The sequence below is a fragment of the Suricata suricatta genome, chromosome X (genome assembly GCF_006229205.1).
Source record: "Suricata suricatta isolate VVHF042 chromosome X, meerkat_22Aug2017_6uvM2_HiC, whole genome shotgun sequence".
NCBI classification, from domain to species: Eukaryota; Metazoa; Chordata; class Mammalia; order Carnivora; family Herpestidae; genus Suricata; species Suricata suricatta.
Window position 1 is genome coordinate 93,103,167 of NC_043717.1, and position 23,056 is coordinate 93,126,222.

General features: G+C 37.4%; 1 protein-coding gene across 1 annotated transcript; it reads left to right on the forward strand.

The window, feature by feature from the left end:
- The first annotated feature begins 226 nt into the window (after window positions 1-226).
- On the forward strand, window positions 227-1,153 carry LOC115283550 (olfactory receptor 13H1). Its single transcript, XM_029929730.1, has one exon. The coding sequence runs from the start codon at window positions 227-229 to the stop codon at window positions 1,151-1,153; it is 927 nt and encodes a 308-aa protein (XP_029785590.1).
- Window positions 1,154-23,056: the final 21,903 nt, after the last annotated feature.

Sequence of the window (23,056 nt, forward strand, 5' to 3'; positions counted from 1 at the left end):
AAAAATTGCTATTTTCCAAGAGAAGAAGGAAATTTCTAGCTTTGCCTCTGTTCTCCTTATAGATATTCCACTTGTGTTCCTTACCACTTGAAAAGGACAGAAAATGATCCTTTACACCCTAAGTATTTCCACCTTTATCACACCATCCCTCCATCTTTATTCTTATTCCTTTAGGTGAAATCAAGCAACTGCATTGGCACCCATCCGATGAATAGTGGCAAACAGAATGGCCATGGATAATGCTACAGCTGTGTTTGAGTTTCTTCTTATTGGAATCTCTAACTATCCTGAGTGGAGAGTCACATTTTTCACATTGGTGCTGATAACATACCTGAGTACGTTTTTGGGGAATGGACTTATCATCTTTCTTATCTGCGCTGACCCCCACCTTCACACTCCAATGTACTTCTTCCTTACTAATCTGTCTTTCTTAGACCTTTGCTATGGAACCGTTTCCATGCCTCAGGCTTTGGTTCATTGTTTCTCTACCCATCCCTACCTCTCTTATCCACGATGTATGGCCCAAATGAGTGTTTCTTTGGTCTTGGCCACAGCAGAGTGCCTCTTACTGGCTGTCATGGCCTATGACCGTATGGTTGCCATCAGCAATCCCCTGCGCTATTCCATGATCATGAATGGCCCAGTGTGTGTCTGGCTGGTGGCTACCTCATGGGGGGCATCACTTGTGCTCACTGCTATGCTCATCTTATCCCTGCAACTTCGGTTCTGTGGAACTAATGTCATCAACCATTTTGTCTGTGAGATTCTTTCCCTCCTTAAGCTGGTCTGTTCTGATACCAGCCTCAATGAGCTTATGATCTTCACCATAGGTATCTTCACCCTGCTCCTACCCTTTGGATTTGTCCTTCTCTCCTATATCCAAATTGCCACTACTGTCCTAAGGATTCGCTCAGCCCAGGGTAGGCTTAAGGCTCTTTCCACCTGTGGTTCACATTTGACTGTGGTGACAATCTTCTATGGGGCAGCCATCTCCATGTATATGAAACCTCATTCCAAGTCATCCCCTGACCGGAACAAGTTTATTTCAGTGTTTTATGGGGCTTTGACACCCATGCTGAACCCCCTAATATACAGCCTGCGGAACAAGGATGTTAAAGGGGCAATGAGGAAAATTATGGCAAAAAGGACATGAGCCTTCTTTGTTCCTAAAATTCTTAAATAAGTTTACATCCTCACTGATGGTAAGATTGTTCAAAGGGTCTGACTTTTTCCTTGGTAGAGCCAGTGGTTATCATTTGAGAAGCTTCAGGAAGTGCTCCCACCCCAAAACATTATCCCTGCTAAGACTTGAATTTTCATTAGAGGCATTATTTTTACTTTTTCTGTACATATAACATGATAGTGGTCATCCATTAAGTCAGTTAACTTTAGATAAATCAGCTTATCATAATCATTTCCTCACTAACAGAAGAGACATAAGTAACAAGAGAATATCCTGTGACTGTAAGCAAGAAGCAAGACATAACTGAAATTGGAAAACAGAACAAAGAATGGTGTCATCAAAGACCAGAAGACAAACATCAGAAACTTGACTGAGGGCAAGCCCTATTGTGCAAATACAATTCGCTTGCTCTATTTAACCTCAGAATCATGAGAAAACTGTATTGTAGCCATTTCCTACTCTTGTGTGGAGTGGTTTTTCTCTTTTCTTTTTCTTTTTCAAACTTCTTTCAAATCTGTTATTTTATTTTCCATTCCTAATATAATTCTATTAAATTGTTAAGAAAGAATTCATACCCGCCCCCCTGTTCATGAGGAGAAAACAAAGGCCCAGAGTGGGGAGCTGAGACTTGTATAAAGTCATACACAATTGGTAGTGGAATCAAAATTAGAATTTAGATGCCATATATTCCACCTCTGAACTTTGTCAATATTGTCTAGAAAATTATTTGGAATTGTAGAATTACAAATGCAACTAACATTTATTAAGCATTCACTATATATCAGGTGCTGAGCTAAGCTCTCTACATCCACTGTCATATAGAATTCTCACAACAATTCAATGAAGTAACGCTATTATCAACCTGTAATAGAGAAGATAAAACCAAGACATTTAGGGACTAAGTGATTTGCACGTGGTTACAGAGCCAACGAAAAGCAGAGCCAATATTTAAATCTAGGTCTGGCTGATTTCAGATCCTATTCAGTGCACCCACACTGGATACCTTAGATATTATTTAATGCAGTGATTTTAATCAGATTTATGGTGGTATCGTTTGTGTACAGTAAACTTTATCCAATTACAGTGTACAATTTTATGAATTTTGACAAATGCCTACTGAACCAGCACACAATTTCATTGCTTCCAAAAGTTTCCTTGTGCCTTTTTGTAGGCTACCCTGCCTTCCACCCCAAACCCTGGCAACCACTGATCTGATTTTTTTCACTATATGTTAGTTTTGATTTTCTAGAATTGACAATAACTGGAATACTATGTGTATGTACTTTTTTGTATATGGCTTTTCTTTTATATGAAGATTTCTTTTATATGAACATTTTCTTTTACATGAACATTCGAAATTCAGCCACATTGTTGCTTGTATCAACAGTTCATTCTTTTTTATTGCTGAATAATATTTCATTGCACAAATTTGCCACATTAAAAAAAATACATTCTTTGTTGGTGTATGTAATGTGATAGCTTTTAAACTTTAGATCTCAGGGTGCCTGGGTTGCTCAGTTGGCTAGCGTCCGACTTTGGCTCAGGCCATGATCTCGTGGTTCCTGAGTTTGAGGCCTGCATCAGGCTCTGTTCTGACATCTCAGAGCCTGAAGCCTGCTTCCGATTCTGTGTCTCCCTCTCTCTGCCCCTCCCCCGCTCCCATTCTATCTGTCTCTGTCTCTCAAAAATAAATAAACATTAAAAAACAAAAAAATAAACTTTAGATCTTATAGCCCTCTGGTGCTTAGTCGTATGCTTGGAACCCATCAATGGAGGTGAAGTTTTCAGTGAACAATTTCATTTGAAAAAGAAATTCTAAAAATAAAAGAAAAGGGTTCAGCAAACAATAGTCTACTTCTAATATGTCAGTTTTAAATGAGTTCAGAGGCTCAGCAAACAGTATGTAAATTTCCCAAGATCATGAAACTTTCTGGAAGCAGATTTAGGCCTAAGACCCAGATACCCTGTTTCCTGGTCTCACTTTCAAATAAATGCTACATTTATTCAAATTCCATCCAAAGTACATTTTTAAACATTTAGGGTACTCTTAGCCACTAAAACCATGTTTTAGTATCAAGAAAAAAATATTTAGGGGGCATTTGGTTGGCTCAGGTGGTTAAGCATCCAGCTCTTGATTTTGGCTCAGGTTGTTTGTGAAATCAAGCCCCGCATACAGCTCCCCACTGACAGTGCAGAGCCTGCTTGGAATTCTCTCTCTCCCTCTCCCTTTGACTCCCCTCCCTCTCAAGAATAAATAAACATTAAACAATATATTTGGGGGGGAAATAAGTGATCCCAATCTTTAATTTATTCATTCAACAAATATTAACTTTCTACTTTCAACCAGAAACTGTGCTAAGTGATAGGGCACATTTTATACTGTATGCAAAATGTACCTTACCATTAAAGTAAACATTTCAAATCAACATTGTGAAATAGTTAAATTGGTGGAATCAATAAAATTTTTGGAGAAACAAAATAAAGCATTCAGGAAGAGATAAATTCAGAAACTAGGAGGCATTTTAAGAGTACTCATTTTATGAATAAACAAACAAAACAGATTCATATCTATATAGAGAGAAAACAACAAATAAATAAATAAAACAAAATGATGGTTGGCAGAGGGAAGGGGGAGGATGGGCAAAATGCATGAAGGGGAGTAGGAAATGCACACTTCCAATTATGGAATGAATAAGTCTCAGGAATGAAAGGCACAGTATAGGGAATATAGTCAATGACACAATAGTGACATATGGTGATGGATGGTGGCTACACTTGTGAACATAGCATAATGTATAAGGATGTTGAATTCTTCCTATGTTGTACACCTGAAAATAATGTAACACTGTGTGTCAACTGTACTCAAATTTTAAATTTAAAAAAAATTTTAAATGGACACTTTCCCACCAAAAAAAAAAAAGTACTCATTTTAATGACTCTGCCTTATGAGGGAGAAATACTCCACTCTCTATCACAGGTCAGTTTATATCTTAAAATGAGAATCATATTTTCACTAATTGCTCCTCTACCACAAAATGGTCACTTTGTCTCTTTATTGATTTGCTCATCAATATTGTAGGGCACAGCCTACAGATGGACATAGTGGAATCTGGAGACAGGGGCTGTGGAATTGATTTTGCTACTAACTAGCTATATGACCTTAGCTATATCATTCTCTGGCCCTCAGATTTGCTAATCTATAATAGGAAGCTTGTGTTTTGTTACCCAAAGACCTTTCTCATTCTAACATTGTGCATATATTGTGTGTATATCTAACATTGTGTTATTTTATATAGATTTTCTTTCTTGTCTCAAAAAAATGGAATCATATTATCAATTTACTTTGCAACTTGCTTTTTCCACTTGGCAATATATCATGGACATCCCTCCAGATCAATATATATAGATCTGTCTGCCTGACTTTAAATGTTAGCTTTGACTGAAAAAGTAAGCACACATAGCAGCTAGTTAACATAACTATGGCCCTTACAGCACTAACATTCTGTTTCTAAGCATCTAAACTCCAAAGGCCATTCAATTCAACATTGATATTAATTCATTTTAAACACAAAATGAATTCTATAAGGATGTTATGAAGTGAAATCAATTCTGTATTGTTAAAAAAAAAAAAACTCCTAAGGTTAAATCTTGCTTCTTCACTTGATCAATCACAGGCACTGCCAGAAACATTCCATTGTGTACCCCACATCCCAGGCAGCTGAGTAGTGAAACTTACCTTGGTTTCAGCCTGGAAATGATTGGTTTGAAACTAAGGTAGTTCTGAGAGAAATTGAGGAGAAAGTTTACAAGCTGAAAAAAACAGGCTCCCAATAATATTTTCCAATGGGGATTGAAAAAAAAAAAAAAGATCCTATGTCCCATTCAAAGGATTTGGGATTTCAGTTGAGGAAAGGAACAGAGTAGAACTATTTAGAGCACAGGTCTTGGAGCCAAACTTGCTAAATTCAGATCTACATTCTGCCATTTCTTCATTCAAGTCACTTTCTGTGCTTCAATCCCTTTACCTATGTGGGATAATAGTAAGACCTGCCTGTAGTGTTCCGTGTTTGTTCATGTAGCGAGAAACCACTCCAGTTATTTCAGGCAGGGAGGGATATAATAAAGAGAATTAGAGACCTACAAAGCCTTTGGAAGGGCTGTGAGAGGGGACATGGGTAAAGGAATGTTGCCAACAAATTCAGACAGTTGTAAAAGTCTTGGGAAGTTTTAGTGGCATGAGGAAACTGCTACAAATGATACCAAAGAAAATGTAGCACAGAAGAATGTTCAGAAGCCACCTAAATCTTTGTTTGACAAAGTCTACACACCTAAACACGATGTCAGGAGGACCAATCGTGTCACCTACTCTTATGCTTGCCAAGATTTCTGTGACTAGTACCTTTTGTGGATTAAATCTCAAACTGAATGCTACTATCAAGTGAGTGTGGGAAATGTTTCTAAATTTTACTAAACAGGTGAGAGTTGAAAAGGATGAGGATGGTGTTAAATATGACTTCATAGCTTGGTTATGAGAATTGTGTGACTCAATTCATGTAAAGCACTTAGAAAATTGTCTGGCCTACACAATAGTCAAAGAATGATAAATATTAGCTCTCATTATGTTGTCTGGATTACATGAGCCTAAGATGCCAGGTATTAGAATGCCTACTTGCTCTTTAAATAGTATATTCCAAGACTACTCCTTCAACTGTGCATGCTAGCTTCCAGACATCCATCATTAATTCAATACATATTTATTGATCATCTACTATCCAGCAGGTGTTGTGCTATTTCCAGGGATGCAGTGCTGAAGAAAGCATATTTGTTCTTTCCCCTCAAAGAATTCATCACACAACAAGTTTGGTTGTGTACATGTCTTTCTTTCAACCAAACTTGTTGTGTTAATTTGTATCTTCTTAGTTCTTAAGTTTATAAGGCACTTTACCCACTTTATAATTTATCTTATTCTTCGTGTATGTTTATGACCTCATATCATCCTCTAAATTTAATGAGGCAAGCAAACAGGTGTTATAATTAATATTATGAAACTGACATTAACAGATGAAAAGATTTAGTGACTGTGATATTATCAAGGTCAACAGTTAGTGACAAGACTAGGGTTAGAATACAATTCTAGATTTATCATAGTGGTTGTTTAACAGTGTATACAATACTAAATCATTTTGTAGTATACCTGAAAGTAATGTAATGTTTTATGTCAATTATACCTTAATAAAACACTTAAATTTAACTTAATTTTTTGAAAAGCAATACAATTCTTCTGACACTTAGATATTTTTTCTGATGGATGCCTGATAGGTACATGGAGTCCTTGGAAAAGAGAAGAATAAAGAAGGCAAGACTGCTGCTGAGCAGAGAAAGGAGAAAATATTATGCTTTCAGATTGTCTAGGTTAAAAATCTGACCCTGACATTTACTAGCTATCTGATCTTGGGCAATTTCTTGCCTCAGTTTCCTCATCTATTGTTCCTTCCTTTTGGAAGACAATCATAAGACTGACTTAATAGGATTTTGTCAAGAAGATTAAATCTGTTGATTTCTATAAAATGCTGAGAACTATGGCTGGGACAAGGTAAATTTTCAATAAATATTACCTATTTTTTAATTATTATTATTTAAGGGTTAGTATTATAATTATTGAATTTTCAGTTGACTCAAAAGTAGTTGAAGTGCTCACCTCACTGGGTGACTTCTCACTCTCCTCTTTTTTTCCCACACAAAGAATAGTCATTGTTTCCGGTTAAATAGGCACAGCAGGTCAAGCACTTTTTCAGTACAACATTATGATGTAGTAGGAAAGACGCATGATCAGGCGTCGGGAAGTCTGGATTCTAGTCTGCGTTCAGCCATTAATGAGCTATGAAACTCTGGGTGAATCACTTAACCTCTCTGGACTGTGTCAAACAGGGGGAAAATATATTCCTTAACCTATCTCAGAATGGCTGAAAGATCAAATGAGATCATAGATGTTAGATGTTACAAAGTTAAAAGCACATTACAGATGCTACATGATGGAATTTTCATTATTCTCAGCATTAGCCTTTACATCTTCTCGCTTACCCATGACAACCACTCACTAACTGAATTTTATTGATTCTTCTTCTGAAGTCTCTTTCAAATCCATCCCCCTTTCTTTGTCTTCAATGCTTGTGTCTTGGTGCATGGACTCATCAACCTTTACCAGAATGACTGTAACAAGTGCCTAACTATTTTTCTGTAATCCAATCTTTTTTTAAATGTTTATTTTTGAAAGACAGAGAGACAGAGTGTGAACAGACGAAGGGCAGAGAGAGAAGGAGACACAGAATCTGAAGCAGGCTCCAGGCTCTAAGCTGTCAGCACAGAGCCCAACGCAGGGCTCAAACCCATGAACTGTGAGTTCATGACCTGAGCCAAAAAAGCTTAACAGACTGAGCCACCCAGGCGACCCTCTCTAATCCAATCTTATCTCTCTGTAAACTAGCCAGCCAATCAATGTTTCCACAGTGACTTTTCTAAAGGGAAAAATCTCATCCTGTTAATCCCTGGTTTATAATCCCACTTTAAGATTAGAAATTTCCAATAGGCTCCCTATTGCCTATAGAATATGCAATATGAATTACATTAATCAAGGCCTCTGCTAATTTTTCTGTCCTCACTGTCTATTTCATCACCATAGACCCCATACTTCAGGAAAACAATACTTTCTTTTTCTAAACTTTGTATGCATCTATGTTACTGTACATGCTGTTCTTCCTGCCTACAGTGGTTGGCAAAGTCTTAGTCAAACTGCAAGAGCCAGACCTACGGTCATTGCCTTTGCGAAGCTCTCCCCAGAGCTTATCTTGTTCTGCTTAACCATGGATGGTGACACGATTCCATTTCTTTTGCTTAATAACATTTTGTTCAACCTCAAATTTAACATCTCTCATGTTATTTTATAGTTAGTTATTTGGGAATGTTTTTCCAATTAGATCATAAGCTTATAGAGAACAAGAAGTTTGTTTTATTCATCTCTGCCTCCCTAGCACAGTTTCTGGCACAGAGTATATGTCCAGTAAGAAATCGTTAAAGGAATCACAGCTAAACCAATTTCCTAGACTATCAGTGGAAAAAAAAAATAGATGTAATTAAAATTTCACAGTTGTTACAGACTGATATTTTATAAAATACAATAAAAATGTCACAACTGTGTCAAATCACTTTAAAAGTTACAAAATGTTTACCTTCAGTTTTATCCTTATCTCGTTGTAAACATTTTTGAGTAGCACTCAACTGGACTGTCTGCAAAGATGTTTCATCCCGAGCCCCTAAAATATTAATATGGAACTTGAAAAATGTAACAAGGATACATGTAAAAATAATAAGCAAGTCATCATATATTCAGAGCATAAATAAGGAAGAAATCAATAAAATTAAGCTATTGTCATTAGGTACATGCACAGATAAAGTAAATGAAATGTGAATGAAGGGATGCAATATTGTATTTAGGCACCAACAGTTTGTATGACACTTCAAAACCAATATGGGAAAATTTTAGGAAAAAGAAGGATTTACAGATACTATTCAAAACAAAGATGGCTGGGATGGACTGGGGGACATCAGGGAAACGTAAAGAGGAAGAGAGCATCTCCAGTAATCACTGTTTACAGAATTGCATTTACCTGAGTGTTAAACCGAAAGCTTTAAAGACTCCCAATGGACTGTGGCCAGTTCTCCCTCCGCATTCAGTCATTATCATATTAAGTCACTGTGTTGGGAAACCTCATTAAAAAACTTGGGGTAATCACTCTAGAGCTGGACATACTCTTTGGTAACTTAAGAGCAGAAACGAAGTTGATTATGTTAGTCAGAAGTTATACAGTGTCACCAAAGAACTACTGGAATTAGTGGGCAAAAGACACTTGTATTTTATTTATTTTTTACATAGAATTAAAATTTTTTATTTATTTTTATTTATTTGTTTGGTTAGGGTTTTTTTTTTGGTTTAAAAAATTTCTTTTAATATGATTTATTGTCAAGTTGGTTTCCATATATCACCCAGTTCTCATCCCAATAAATGCCCTCCTCCATGCCCATCACCCATTTTCCCTTCTCCCCCATCAACAATAGAACAACCCTCAGTTTGTTCTCAGTATTTAAGAGTCTCTTAATGATTTGCCGCCTTCCCTCTCCTTAACAATTTTTCTCCCTTCCCCTCCCCTATGGTCCTCTGTTAAGTTTCTCCTAATCCACATATGACTGAAAAAGAGGGTGCCCCTTTCTCCATATCCTCACCAGCATCTATAGTCTTTTGATTTGTTCATTTTAGCCACTCTGACCAGCATGAACTGGTATCTCAGTGTGGTTTTGATTTGTATTTCTCTGATGATGAATGACGTTGAGCATCATTTCATGTGTCTGTTGGCCATCTAGATGTCCTCTTTGGAGAAGTGTCTGTACATGTCTTCTGCCCATTACTTCACTGGATTATTTGTTTTTCAGGTATGGAGTTTGGTGAGTTCTTTATAGATTTTGGATACTGGCCCTTACCCGATATGTCATTTGCAACAATCTTTTCCCATTCCATCAGTTGCCTATTAGTTTGCATGATTGTTTCCTTGCCGTGCAAAAGATTTTTATCTCGATGAGGTTGCAATAATTTACTTTTGCTCTCGATTCCCTTGCCTCTGGGGATGTGTCAAATAGGAAATTGCTGCAGCTGAGATCAAGGAGGTTGTTTCCTGCTTTCTCCTCTAGGGTTTTGATGGTATCCTGTCTCACATTCAAGTCCTTCATCCATTTTGAGTTAACTTTTGTGTATGGTGTAAGAAAGTGATCTAGTTTCATTCTTCTGCCTGTTGCTGTCCAGTTCTCCCAGCACTATCTGTTAAAGAGCCTGTGTTATTTCCATTTAATAGTCTTTCCTGCTTTGTCAAAGATGAATTGGCCATAAATTTGTGGGTCCAATTCTGGAGTCTCTATTCTATTTGATTGGTCTGTGTGCCTGTTTTGTTCCAATACCATACTGTCTTGATGATGACAGCTTTGTAATAGAGGCTAAAGTCTGGGATTGTGATGCCTCCTGTTTTGATTTTCTTCAATAATACATTGGCTATTCAGGGTCTTTTGTGGTTCCATACAAATTTTAGGATAGTTTGTACTAGCTTTGAGTAGAATGTTGGTGCCATTTTGATTGGGATTGCATTGAATGTGTAGGTTGCTTTGGATAATAATGACATTTTAACAATATTTATTCTTCTGATCCATGAGCATGGAATGTTATTCCATTTCTTTGTGTCTTCTTCAATTTCCTTCATAAGTTTTCCATAGTTTTCATGATACAGGTCTTTTACATCTTTGGCTAGGTTTATTCCTAGGTATTTTATGGTTTTTTGTGCAATTGTGAATGGGATTCTTGATTTCTCTTTCTGTTGTTTCATTATTAGTGTATAAAAATGTTACCGGTTTCTGTATGTTGATTTTGTACTCTGCAAGGTTGCTGAATTCATGGATCAATTCTAGCAGACTTTAGGTGAAGTCTGTTTTCCATGAAAAGTATCATGTTGTTTATGAAAAATGAAAGTTTGACTTCATCTTTGCCAATTATGATGCCTTTTATTTTCTTTAGTTGTCTGATTGCTGATGCTAGGACTTCCAGCACTATGCTAAACAAGAGTGGTGAGAATGGACATTCCTGTCGTGTTCCTGATCTCAGGGAGAAAGCTCTCAGATTCCCCTAGAGGGCATGAGGGACACCCCTCTTTGAGGAGGATATTAGCCCTGGAATTTTCATAAATGGCTTTAATTACGTTTAAGTAAGTTTCTTCTATCCCTACTTTCTCAGGGGTGTTAAGAAAGGAATTTGTATTTTGTCAAATATTTTTTCTGCATCTATCGATAGGATCATATGGTTTATATCCTTTTTTTGTTAATATATCACATTGATTGATTTCCAAATATTGAACCAGCCTTGTAACCCAGGAATGAATCCCACTTTATCACGGTGGATAGTTTTTTACATGCTGTTGGATTCAATTTGTTAGTATATTGTTGAGGATTTTTGCCTCTGTATTCATCAAAGATATTGGCCTGTAGTTCTCTTTTTTGTGGGTCTCTGTCTGGTTTGGGAATCAAAGTAATGCTGGCTTCATAGAATGACTCTGGAAGGTTTCCTTCCATTTCTGTTTTTCAGAATAGCTTGAGAAGAATGGGTATTAACTCTGTTTTTTTTTTTAAGTAGTTTATTGTCAAATTGGTTTCCATACAACACCCAGTGCTCTTCCCCACAAGTGCCCTCCTCCGTCACCACCACCTCTTTTCCCCCCTTCCTCTTCCCCTTCAACCCTCAGTTCTTTTTCAGTATTCAATAGTCTCTCGAGTTTTGCGTCCCCCTCTCTACCCAACTCTCTTTCCCTCTTCCCCTCCCCCTGGTCCTCCATTAGGTTTCTCCTGTTCTCCTGTTGGACCTATGAGTGCAAACATATGGTATCTGTCCTTCTCTGCCTGACTTATTTCGCTTATCATGACACCCTCAAGATCCATCCGCTTTCCTACAAATGGCCAGATTTCATTCTTTCTCATTGCCATGTAATACTCCATTGTATATATACATATACCACATCTTCTTGATCCTCTCATCAGGTGATGGACATTTAGGCTCTTTCCATGTTTTGGCTACTATTGACAGTGCTGCTATGAACATTGGGGTACATGTGCTCCTATGCATCAGCACTTCTGTATCCCTTGGGTAAATCCCTAGCAGTGCCATTGCTGGGTCATAAGGGAGTTCTATGGATAGTTTTTTGAGGAACCTCCACACTGTTTTCCAGAGCAGCTGCACCAGTTTACAATGTCTGGTGAATTCCCCAGGAAAATCTGGCCCAGGGCTCTTAGTTGTTGAGAGATTTTTGATAACTGATTCAAATTCTTCACTGGTTATTGGTCTGTTCAGATTTTCTATCTTTTCCCATTTGAATTGTGGAAGTGTGTGTGTGTTTAGGAATTTGTCCGTTTCTTCTAGCTTGTCCAGATTGTTGGCATATAATTTTTCATAATACTCCCTGATAATTGCTTGTATTTCTGAAAGATTGGTTGTAATAAATCTATTTTCTTTTGTGACTTTGTCTTTTGGGTGCTCTCTTTTTTATTTTTGAAAAATCTGGCTAGAGGCTTATCAATGTAGTTTATTTTTTTCAAAAAACCAACTCTTGGTTTCATGGATGTGTTCAAATTTTTCTTCCTTTGGACTCTATATTGTTTACTTCTACCCGGATCTTTATTATTTCTCTTCTTCTGCTGGGTTTGGGTGTTCTTGCTGCTTTGCTTCTAGTTCCTTTAGGTGCACTGTTAGATTTGTATTTACACTTTTTCTAGTTTCTTGAGATAGGCCTGGAGTGCAATGTACCTTCCTCTTAGGACTGCCTTTGCTGTATCCCAAAGAGTTTGGATTGTTGTATTTTTATCTTCATTTGTTTCCATATATTTTTTAATTTCTTTTCTAATTGCTTGGTAGACCCATTCATTCTTTAGTAGGGTGTTCTTTAATCTCCATGCTTTTGGAGGATGTCCAGACTTTTTTCTGCGGTTGATTTCAAGTTTCATAGTATTGTGATCTGAAAGTGTGAATGGTATGATCTCAATTCTTTTATATTTATTGAGGGCTTCTTTATGACCCAGTATGTGATCTATCTTGGAGAATGTGCCATGTGCACTTGAGAAGAATTCCATAGCTTCAGGATGTAGAGTTCCAAATATATGTGTTTACTCCATCTGGTCCAATGTGTCATTCATGTCCATTGTTTCTTAAGTGATTTTCTGTTTAGTTGATCTATCCATTGGTGTAAGTGGAGTAGTAAAGTCCCCTGCAATTAGCACATTCTTATCAGTAAGATTGCTTATGTTTGTGATTAAGTGTTTAATGTATTTGGGTGCTACTGAATTCGGTGTGTACACATTTATAATTGTTAGCCCTTCCTAATGGATAGATCCTGTAATTATTACATAATGCCATTCATCATCTCTTGTTACTACCTTTACTCTAAAGTCAAGTTTGTCCAATATAAGTATGGCTACTCTAGGTTTCTTTTGACTTCCAGTCACATGATAGATATTTCTCCATCCCCTCACTTTAAATCTGAAGGTGTTCTCAGGTCTAAAATAAGTCTCTTTTATACAGTTTTTTAAAAATCTATTATGATACCTTATGTCTTTTGGCTGGAGCATTTAGTCTATTCACATTCAGTGTTATTATTGAAAAACATGGGTTTTGAGTCACTGTGTTCTCTGTAGGATTCATGCTTGTAGAGATGTCTCTGGTACCTTGTGTTCCCTACAATATTTCCCTCATAAAGTTTCCCTTAGGATTTCTTGTAGGGCTGGTTTAGTGGTGACGAATTCTTTCAATTTTTGTTTGTTTGAGAAAACCTTTATCTCTGCTTCTATTCTGGATGACAGACTTGCTGGATAAAGGATTATTGGTAGCATATTTTTCCTGTTCATCACATTGAAGACTTCTTGCCATTTCATTCTGGCTTGCCAAGTTTCAGTAGATAGGTCTATAATTACTCTAATAGGTCTCCCTTTGTATGTTAGGGCTCTTTTATCCCTAGCTACTTTCAGAATTCTTTATCTTTATATTTTGCCAGTTTCACTCTGATATGTCATGCTGAAAATTAATTCAAGTTACATTTGACAGGAGTTCTCTGTACCTCTTGGATTTTGATGTCTGTTTTCTTCTCAGATTGAGGAAGTTCATGGCTGTAATTTGCTTAAGGATCCCTTTCCCCTTTCTCTATCTCTTCTTCTTATGTAATTCCTATGATATGGATATTGTTCCATTTGATTGCATTACTCAGTTCTCGAATTCTCGTCTCATCCTCCTGGGTCAATTTATCTCTGTTTTTCTCGGCTTCCTTTTTTTCTATAATTGTATCTTCTAATTCACCTATTCTCCTCTGATTTTCAATCCATGCAGTGGCCACCACCATTTTATTATGCACTTCATTTATAGTATTTTTAATTCATCACAACTATTTTTAAGATCCATAATCTTTGTAGCAATAGCATCTCTGCTGTCTTCTATACCTTTTTTCAAGCCGAGCAATTAATTTTATGACAATTGTTCTAAATTCTTAGTCAGTTATATTGTTTCTATGTGTTTTGATCAATTCTTTAGCTGTCACTTCTTCCTGGAATTTCTTTTGAGAAGTATTCTTACATTTCATTATTTTTGCTAGCTTTCTGTCTCTTGTAAGTTTTAAAGGTTTGTCATGTGCACTGCACCTGAGAGTACCGCTATATTAGAGGAGCCTCAGCCAGAGTCCAGGGCCTGGCCATTCAGAAATTGTTCTTTTAAGGGTTTACCTTGGTCATTCTTGTTGTGACTTTGGTTTTATTTGCCTACTCGTAGTGTTGTTTTGGACTTTCCAGCATGTGTGCTTTGGTTTGTTCCTTGAAGGAGCCCTGGAAAGGAAAACAAACTGACATACAAGGAACAAAAACATGCAAGTTCACTAACAAATCAAACAAATAAGCAAACTGACAAAAACAGCTTAAAAAAATAAAACAAAAAAAACGAAACAAACAACAAAAGACAGTCTAAGAGCATAAACTAGAAAACCCAGCTACAAATAAAGAGCAGGGTGGAGGCAGTGTGATGGAAGAGCATATACAAAGAGAGAAATGACAGGGGTGGGGATAAAGAGAAAATGAACATTGACCAAGCAGAGAGACTAAAAGGCTTAATTCAGAGAAAGATAAAGGAGAATATGCCACGAGGCAAGGAGAAAGAAAGGAAGATAATGTTACCTAGAGAGACTATATAGTCTGATTATTCCAGAGAGAGAGAGAGAGAGAGAGAGAGAGAGAAAGGAAGGTAAAGAAGCAGGTGTAGAACATTCATCAAGAGGATGGATTAAATATGTCTGTTTAAGCAAACTTATAACCAGAATAACCAGCCCAGAAGAGGGGAGAGATAAGAATGAGAAATGGGAGAATATATCTGAATAGCAAGAATTGATCTAGAGTTAATCATGGCAATGCAGCAGTGCTGGTCTTGAGGGAGGGGCTCTGTTTCTGCAGCATCTACTGGCTCTCAGCAGCTACTCAGCACAGATGGGCATGGTCTTGTGTAGGCAGGTCCCAATTCCACTGTGGGTCCTGCAGGGCGATCCCTCAGGCCCCAACTTGGTGGTTGTGGGTAGAAAAATGACCACCCCCCAGTCCTTTCTCCTCAAACCAAGTGTCCCAAATCACTTCTTTTGATCCATTCTCACTGTGCTCCAGGCGCAGACAAAGTAGGTCATCTCCTATGCCCCAAGCCCAGCCATGTTCCAAGCTCTCACTCTGTGTGCATTAATGATGCCATCGGAAATGTATTCCCACAGGCCAGGTGCTTCAGAGTGGGGGATTAGTTCCTCCTGATGCTGATTGTGCCCCTGGGGTACTGCTTAACCTGGAAGGAACTTCTTTTGTCCCCTGGCACAGGGGATAGGGTAGGACCCCTCTCCTTCCCAGGCCAAGATTTTTCTCTTATTGAGATACAGTCCTACGTTTCCCCAGCCACTCTTTCTCTTCCTTTTGTCAGTCTACAGAAGGGGATCCTTCCCCTCTGCGCCTCCATGTCCTGGCCCGTTTTTATCTCCCATAGTTAGCAATCACAGACATGTGAGGCTGCTTCCTAGCAGACTCCATCTCCTTTCCTCCTAGACTCTTGAGGTTCAGAGTCCTTTGGCTTCAGCTTTTCTTTGTTTGAGAGATCCAGGCAGGAAGTACGGATCCCCCTACTTCTCCACTATCTTGGCTCCTAACTTTTCTGATACTTATATTTTAATGACTTAGAAACGTAGTGGAGGACCATGGGGAAGGGAAGGGGGAAAGAGAGTTGGGGAGAGAGAGGGACACAAATCATGAGAGACTATTGAATACTGAAAATGAGCTGAGGGTTGAAGGGGGAGGAGGAAGGGGAAGTGAGGTGGTGGTAATGGAGGAGGGCATTTGTGGCGAAGAGCACTGGGTGTTATATGGACACAATTTTGACAATAAACGATAAAAAAAAGAAATAACATTCCCAAATGAATATTTGGCTTCAATTTAGTAGTGAATTTAATTGCCTTTTAGGTACTTGGTCTCTTAAGTCTCTTTAATGAACTCACTTCTTCGGAACCATAACAAATAAACTCAGAAGCTGATAATGTTTACTATTCTTCACTCTTCTTTTTTATACTTTGATTTGGAGTCCTGGATTCTAAAATACTGAGTGGAATGAAGACACAATCCACTGTAAGAGCAAGTAAAGAACATACACACTGGCAAGAAGGAAGGAGGCCATTTTTGTCTCTTGAAACATATATAGGTGGAATGGTCAGCCTTGACATGGATCTCAGGATGAACCTGTAACTCACTCCCCCTGAAAGTCTCCAGCACTTCAGTGAGTTGATGATCATGCAACACATAAGGGGCTAGATCAACACAACTCATAGAGACCTCAGTGCTGTTGTTTTTGATTTTGTGGGTTGGGTTGTTTTGTTCTGTTTGTTTTTTCTTTTTTTTTCTTGTTTTTGTTATTCAGGTGAGTAAAATCAGTTGAACTTCAAAAATATTCATCAAGCTTCTCCCATGTGTCAGAAACTGAGCCAAGTACTAGAGTTAAAGAAATAAAATGCAAATTCTGTCTCCACATGGCTCACACTATAATCTGACCATATTGCCTTACTTCTCTCCTCATTTACTGAATTATTTTCTAACCTCCGGGAAAAAAAGACAACCTATGTGGTCACATTGTCATGGGTGCTACTTCCAAAGTGAGGCCTTATTTAGAAATAATAATAGTTAATATGTATATAGCACAAAAATCCTTTGGAATAGATACTATCATTGTCCCAATTTTATAATCGAGGAAACTAAGGTATAAACAATTTAAGGAAATTACCAATTTTACACAGTGCATCAGTGATGGATCCAGGATTCAAACTTTGATCCAGAATTCATGCTGTTAGCCACCACTCTACACTGCCTGGTGTGGATAATATAATTTCCTGTCTGTAAGTACTACGCATCCCATTAAGTATATTTTGAGCTTCTGGGAGCCTTCTGAAAAGCTCAGAAAACAAGATGTTCCAAGAGTCCCTTAATTTTAGTACTAAAAATAGGATGAATCCTCCTGGGAGGCATGCTCTTGAATGGTGGGTAAAACCAAGAATTTCTTTGGAAAACCCGTGTGGTTAAAAAAAAAAAAGCCTTGAAGTGTGCCCCCAAATACTTCTGAAAGATCAAAGCCCAGCGAATATATGTGTATCTTCACATATATCTAGTTAATTTAGGAAGATTTTGGTCCTCACAAATGAACTAAAACACTGAATTATTCAACTAAAAGATATTTGTAGTTGGTCTGGTGAGATTTACTCCAATCATATAAGCACAAAAATGTGTTCTTTGTTTTCCAGCTATTCATACTGGCATTTGTTCTGAAATCATCAGGACTAGAAGATGGAGAGGATTGTAAATCAAAATAAGGCTTCATGATTAAACATGTCGTCATTCTAGTGTGAAGATTTACTGCCCCTTGAAAAAGGTTATGACCTGAAAATACTTTCCTTGTAATGCTACTAGGAAATTATGGTTGTGGTGTCACCACTACACACAGACAAGATCACCTGACTTCTGCCTCAGCCTCATAACTCTACTCCAAGAAGACTTTTCCTTTTCAGATTAATTCTGTTTTCTGATCCTAATTCTGGGAGCACACAGAACAAAAAGGAGTCTTTTAATTCTCATTAGAGGTAGTGAAGAGCTTCCTTATAGGATCATTCTGTAATAAGCAGCTGTAGTTAGAAACAACCGCACCTAAATATTTCTTCACTCTGTCTGCCCTTGGTCTTGATTTCTATTCAGAGCTCCCTTATCCTGTATTAAGTTCTACTAAAGATCCTGTTACAAAATCTTACTCTATTCCCTGAATTACATGTCCATAAAAGTCTCATACTTTCTGAGATCTGGAGTCTGTTCTAAAAAGAGAATCCGAAGAGATTACCTACATCGTGAGCCTGGATGGCCTTTCTTGCTGACTAGCTCCTAAGACAAACCTTCCTATCCATGGCCTGCACTCACCAAGGCATGACACCTACCTCATGAGTCTGAAACTGGATCCTCCTATAAATGATCCCAAATTCTGATTTGTGACTAGAAAATGATGGGAATCTTACAGACAAAAAAAAAAATCTTCACCCTAAAAAGGAGCTGGTCTGTGATGGCACTCATACTTGATAGAATTAGACCAAATAAATAAAAATTTGAGTGGACAAAAAAGTATAAAAACACCTTTTTTTTTTCAGATTCTAGTATAATAGCCCATTTTCTCTTTTTGCTACATCTTCCTTCCAAGCAAAGAGCAATTGTAGGGCTAAAAAATACAAGATATTAAACTTCATTTCTGAACAAGCCATTAGTAAAACTGAATAGTATGAAATAATGCTTTCCATCATGGGGTTTTTACCCGCAAACATTTATTTCCTTCAGCCAATTTAATGTATCTGTCAAATCAGTGTCATGGCATTGGGTAAGATGGAAGAGCCAAACAACTGGCCTTGATTCATTCAACAAATCTGTACTGAACACATATATTGTGAATTCGCACCAGGCACTGTGTGAGGGGGTAAAAATAAGGCAGTGCATGGGACAGTCAAGGCTTCTTCCCTCTGAAAGCTTAAAATTTAGGAAGGGAGCAGAAACTAAATAATTACACAAGTATATAAATACAAACTATCATAAGAGCCATGCAGGAAAAGTTTGGAGTGTTATGAAGAATTGGAACAAAGAGATCTGATTTTGTTTTAGTGAGGTTAGGGAAGACTTTTCTAATGAAATTTCTTTAAGGCTGAGATATGAAGGATGACTATGACTCCACCAGTGAAAGAGGTTAGGAAGGATATTTCCAGCAGAGAGAACACAATGTGCAAAAGATCTGAAGTGTGAATGAGCTTGAAGTGCTTCATAAAGACAATATGGTTGGAACATGGTCAGCACATGAAGGCACAGTGTAAGATAAGATTAGGGTTAGATCATTTATAGTCTTGTAGGTCACGGTAAATAGGTTAGATTTTATTCCAAGTCTAATTAGAAGCCCAAGAGTGGTTTTAAGCATGGGAAAGATATGGTGATAATTATATATGTTTGTAAAAGTCCTCCCTGCCTGCTGGATAGAGAATAGACTATACTGAGGCAAGAATAGAAGTAGGGAAATCTGTTAAGTGATGGTGGCTGACTAGATAAATGTTGGCTGTGGATTTGGAGAGTTATAGGAAGATTTAAAATATATTTAGGAAGAGGAGCCAATAGTACTCAGTAATTGGTTGTGCAGGGTAAGGAAGAAATCAGAGTGAACTGGGCACAATTTTATGTCATGGATATGAACCACCTAAAAACAAATTTCAGATTAATATCTATGGCAGGGGGAAACAATTAGCAATTTATGATTCAAATATAATTACATTTGAGTAGTGAATTGGCACATTTTCTTTAAGGGAAGATGTTCAAAGCAAGTTTCAGGTGTTCCTTCTATAGATGAGGGAATTAAGACTTCCGATGGATTTTGCTACTTGCAAATTAATCTTGTGATGTGTCTGTTTTACCTCCCAAATTAGAACATAAGCTTCCACAGTATCCCTTTTTTGTGATGTCACCTGATATAGGACTGAGGATACAGCAGATCCTCAACAAATGTTCCCCAAATTAAAATGAATTGAATTTCTTCTTTCTCAGCAGATAGAAGAAAATGGCTATTTTGGGTACTAATAATGGCGGTGAAGTGACAGAATTCATCTTGGGCAATTTGTCCAACCATCCAAAATCCCAGGTTGTTTTTTTATTGCACCATGGTAGCACTCTACCTGATCACAGTGGTGAGTAATAGTCTAACTATTGTCAAGGTTAGAGTTGATGACCAGCTTCACACCCCTATGTATTTTTTCCTAAGTAACTTGTCCTTCCTTGATATCTGCTACTCTAGCAATTCAGTGCCGTTTTTGTTGTTCAATGGTTTAAAAGACTACCCCATCATTTCTTATACTAGCTGTTATGCTTAGATGCCTATCGCTCTTTTGGGGGGGATGACAGAGAGTCTCCTCGCTGTCATGGCTTATGATAGATTTATTGTAGTATCTAATTCCCTGCATTACACCATCATTATGAAAAACCAGGTCTGCATGTAGTTGACCATGGTGATCTGGACCAGTGCCTTCCTTTTAGGAATAATACAGATCATTGTGATTCCTACCCATTTTTGTGGATGCAATGTCATCAATCATTTTTACCTGTGAGGTTCAGGCCTTATTGAAGCTTATCTGCTCAGACACTAAAGTCAAATTTATTTTGGGTCTGGTCATAGGCATATTCACACTGCTCCTACCTTTAACCTTCATTCTCATCTCCTATACTTGCATTGTGGTTCCCATGCTAAGGATCTGCTCTGCAGAGGCCAGGCTCAAAGCTTTTTCCACCTGTGGGTCCCATCGGACTGTTGTCACCATATTTTATGGAACATCCATCTACATGTACCTGAAACCTCAATCAAGGGAGTCCCAGGACCAATGTAAAGTCATCTCTGCATTTTATGGTGTTGTAACTCCTATGTAGAACCCCTTCACTTACACCTTAAGGAAAAAAGATGTGAAAGATGCCCTAAGAAAAATGATTTGAAGAAGGAACCCTAAAAATGACATGAAAATCTCATAGAGGTTTATCTGACAGCTTGATACTGACTTATAAAAAAAAACAAGGTATAAATAGTAAACAATATTTTTATAAGACCATTGGTTCCAAATGCATTTCTTTCTATTTCCAACAGGGGCCTTTTCAGTGAGAGGATGTTTCTTTATAAAGATAAAGATACATCCTCTCCCTGAAAAAGATACATTATACATTTACAATGCCATTCATTTACATAATAAATTATATAGGACAATCTTGTGGGAGCATTTATGAAACAAAATAATAATTAGTACATTTTAATCCTGTGTAAGTATATGTCATTTTACTGAATGAGAAATATTTCAGTATTCTAGGATTCTCTTTTATAGATGGTAAAGAGCAAAGTTGCAAAACGGACATTTCTTCTCTCAATGTTTTTGTATGAGGTATATCATTATCCAAGGTTCAGAGAGATAAATGTTAGTGGGCAGAGAGGAAAATTACTCGAGTGCTACATAAGACTTACACATAGACCGTCTTCTGATGAAGCAAGAGGCCCCTCAAGACTGTGTTGGTACTGAGAGCCAGAAATGATGACCCTATGGAATTTACAAATACATGTCTTGATAAGTAGATCAGGACCCGTTTTATCTGTCAACATACTCTACTCCTGAATAATCACATGCAGCTTCCAAAGTTGACCTTACAAACAGAGCAAATCCAATTCCTTTAAAACTCCTTAAGAAACCAGCAAATGTGTACTGTATTTTTGGATTATAAAAACTATAAGGCTCATTATTTTTAAATACATGAGGCAGGTAGAGAAAAAAATAAAAAAGCACCTGTAGTCTCAACACTTGATAAGTTTCTTGCATTGGTTCTAGAATCCAGCAGATATTTATTTAAGTCTGCTACTCAGTTTCAATTTTCTCATCTGTGAAATGGGGATTATAAGAGTGCCTACCCCACACAGGTAGTTTGAGAATGAAATGAGATGATGCATGTTAAGCTTCTATCATAGTGTTTGGCATGTGGTGAACACTGACTACATGTCAGCCAAAAAAGAAAAAACTGTCAGTTCACTCTCTAACATCTATTCCAATTGTATGAGTGTTCATTCTTTTCTTTCTGTACCAATAATGACTGTATCTTTTTAAAATAATTTATGGGAATGTGGTAGACTGAAAACAATAGATTCTATTGTCTTATTGTGAATTTATCTTATTAGAGATGAAGTTGAATATGTTTCTCATGTTCATTGGTCATTTATATTTGAAGACCCAGGGTCTCTGTCAGTGGGTCAAAATGACAATGAAGCAATCCAATTTTGGAAACAGATAATGCTACAGTTGGTTACTTGTGACTAGTAAAAAGCCCCCAAATTCATTTCAACATTGATTCACTCCACCACTGTTTCCAGAGAAATCCTGACAGGCAGATCCTTAGTTTGATCCATTCTATTTCACTCTGTAAGTAAGAAATTAATACCTAATTGGGCAACAACACAAGCCAACAGAAGACTATCATAAGTGAAACTGAAAATAATAAAAGTGTGGGAATGCCAACAGAGAACTTTTTAGAAAGGGTATCTATGGTGTTATGCAAATTTTATTGTAACATCACCGATTTAACCTTGAACAAATTCTTTTGTAAGTTTTATTTCTGGCGTTTCGTATACTCTTCATTAAAACTAAAGCATTCCTGAACAAAACGGAAGGTACTAATAACTAACAAGACATGACGAGCAGATGAAGTCAAACACTAGAGGGGGGAAACAAACATGATTCCTCAAAAGAAAGGGAAAAAAAGAGTGAAACTGCAAACCTAATACTTATTGGAATTTGATCATTTTCATTAAGGACTAAGAAGAGGTAGAGAAGAACAAGCAATGAGATGTGACTTTTGCTGACAGAGAGAAATTTATTGGGGAGAGGCAGGGACCTTTTTAGCTGCAAGAGAAAATTAGGTGAACTAATGTCTTCTCTTTTGATTACCTCAGGAAGAAGTTAGACAGGGTTCTCTCTAGAGAGAGAAATATGTTACATCTGGAAGTGCAGAACAAGCCGCAGGAAGATTTCTGACAGGAAATCAAGACTGGCTGAATAGAAAGTGTAAGAGATTTTAAGAACATCTAATCAGCTAGAGATATGTGCGTAAGTTGCCTTTCTGTTAAAAATGTATGGGGAAGGTTGTCTTCAAATCTCCCTT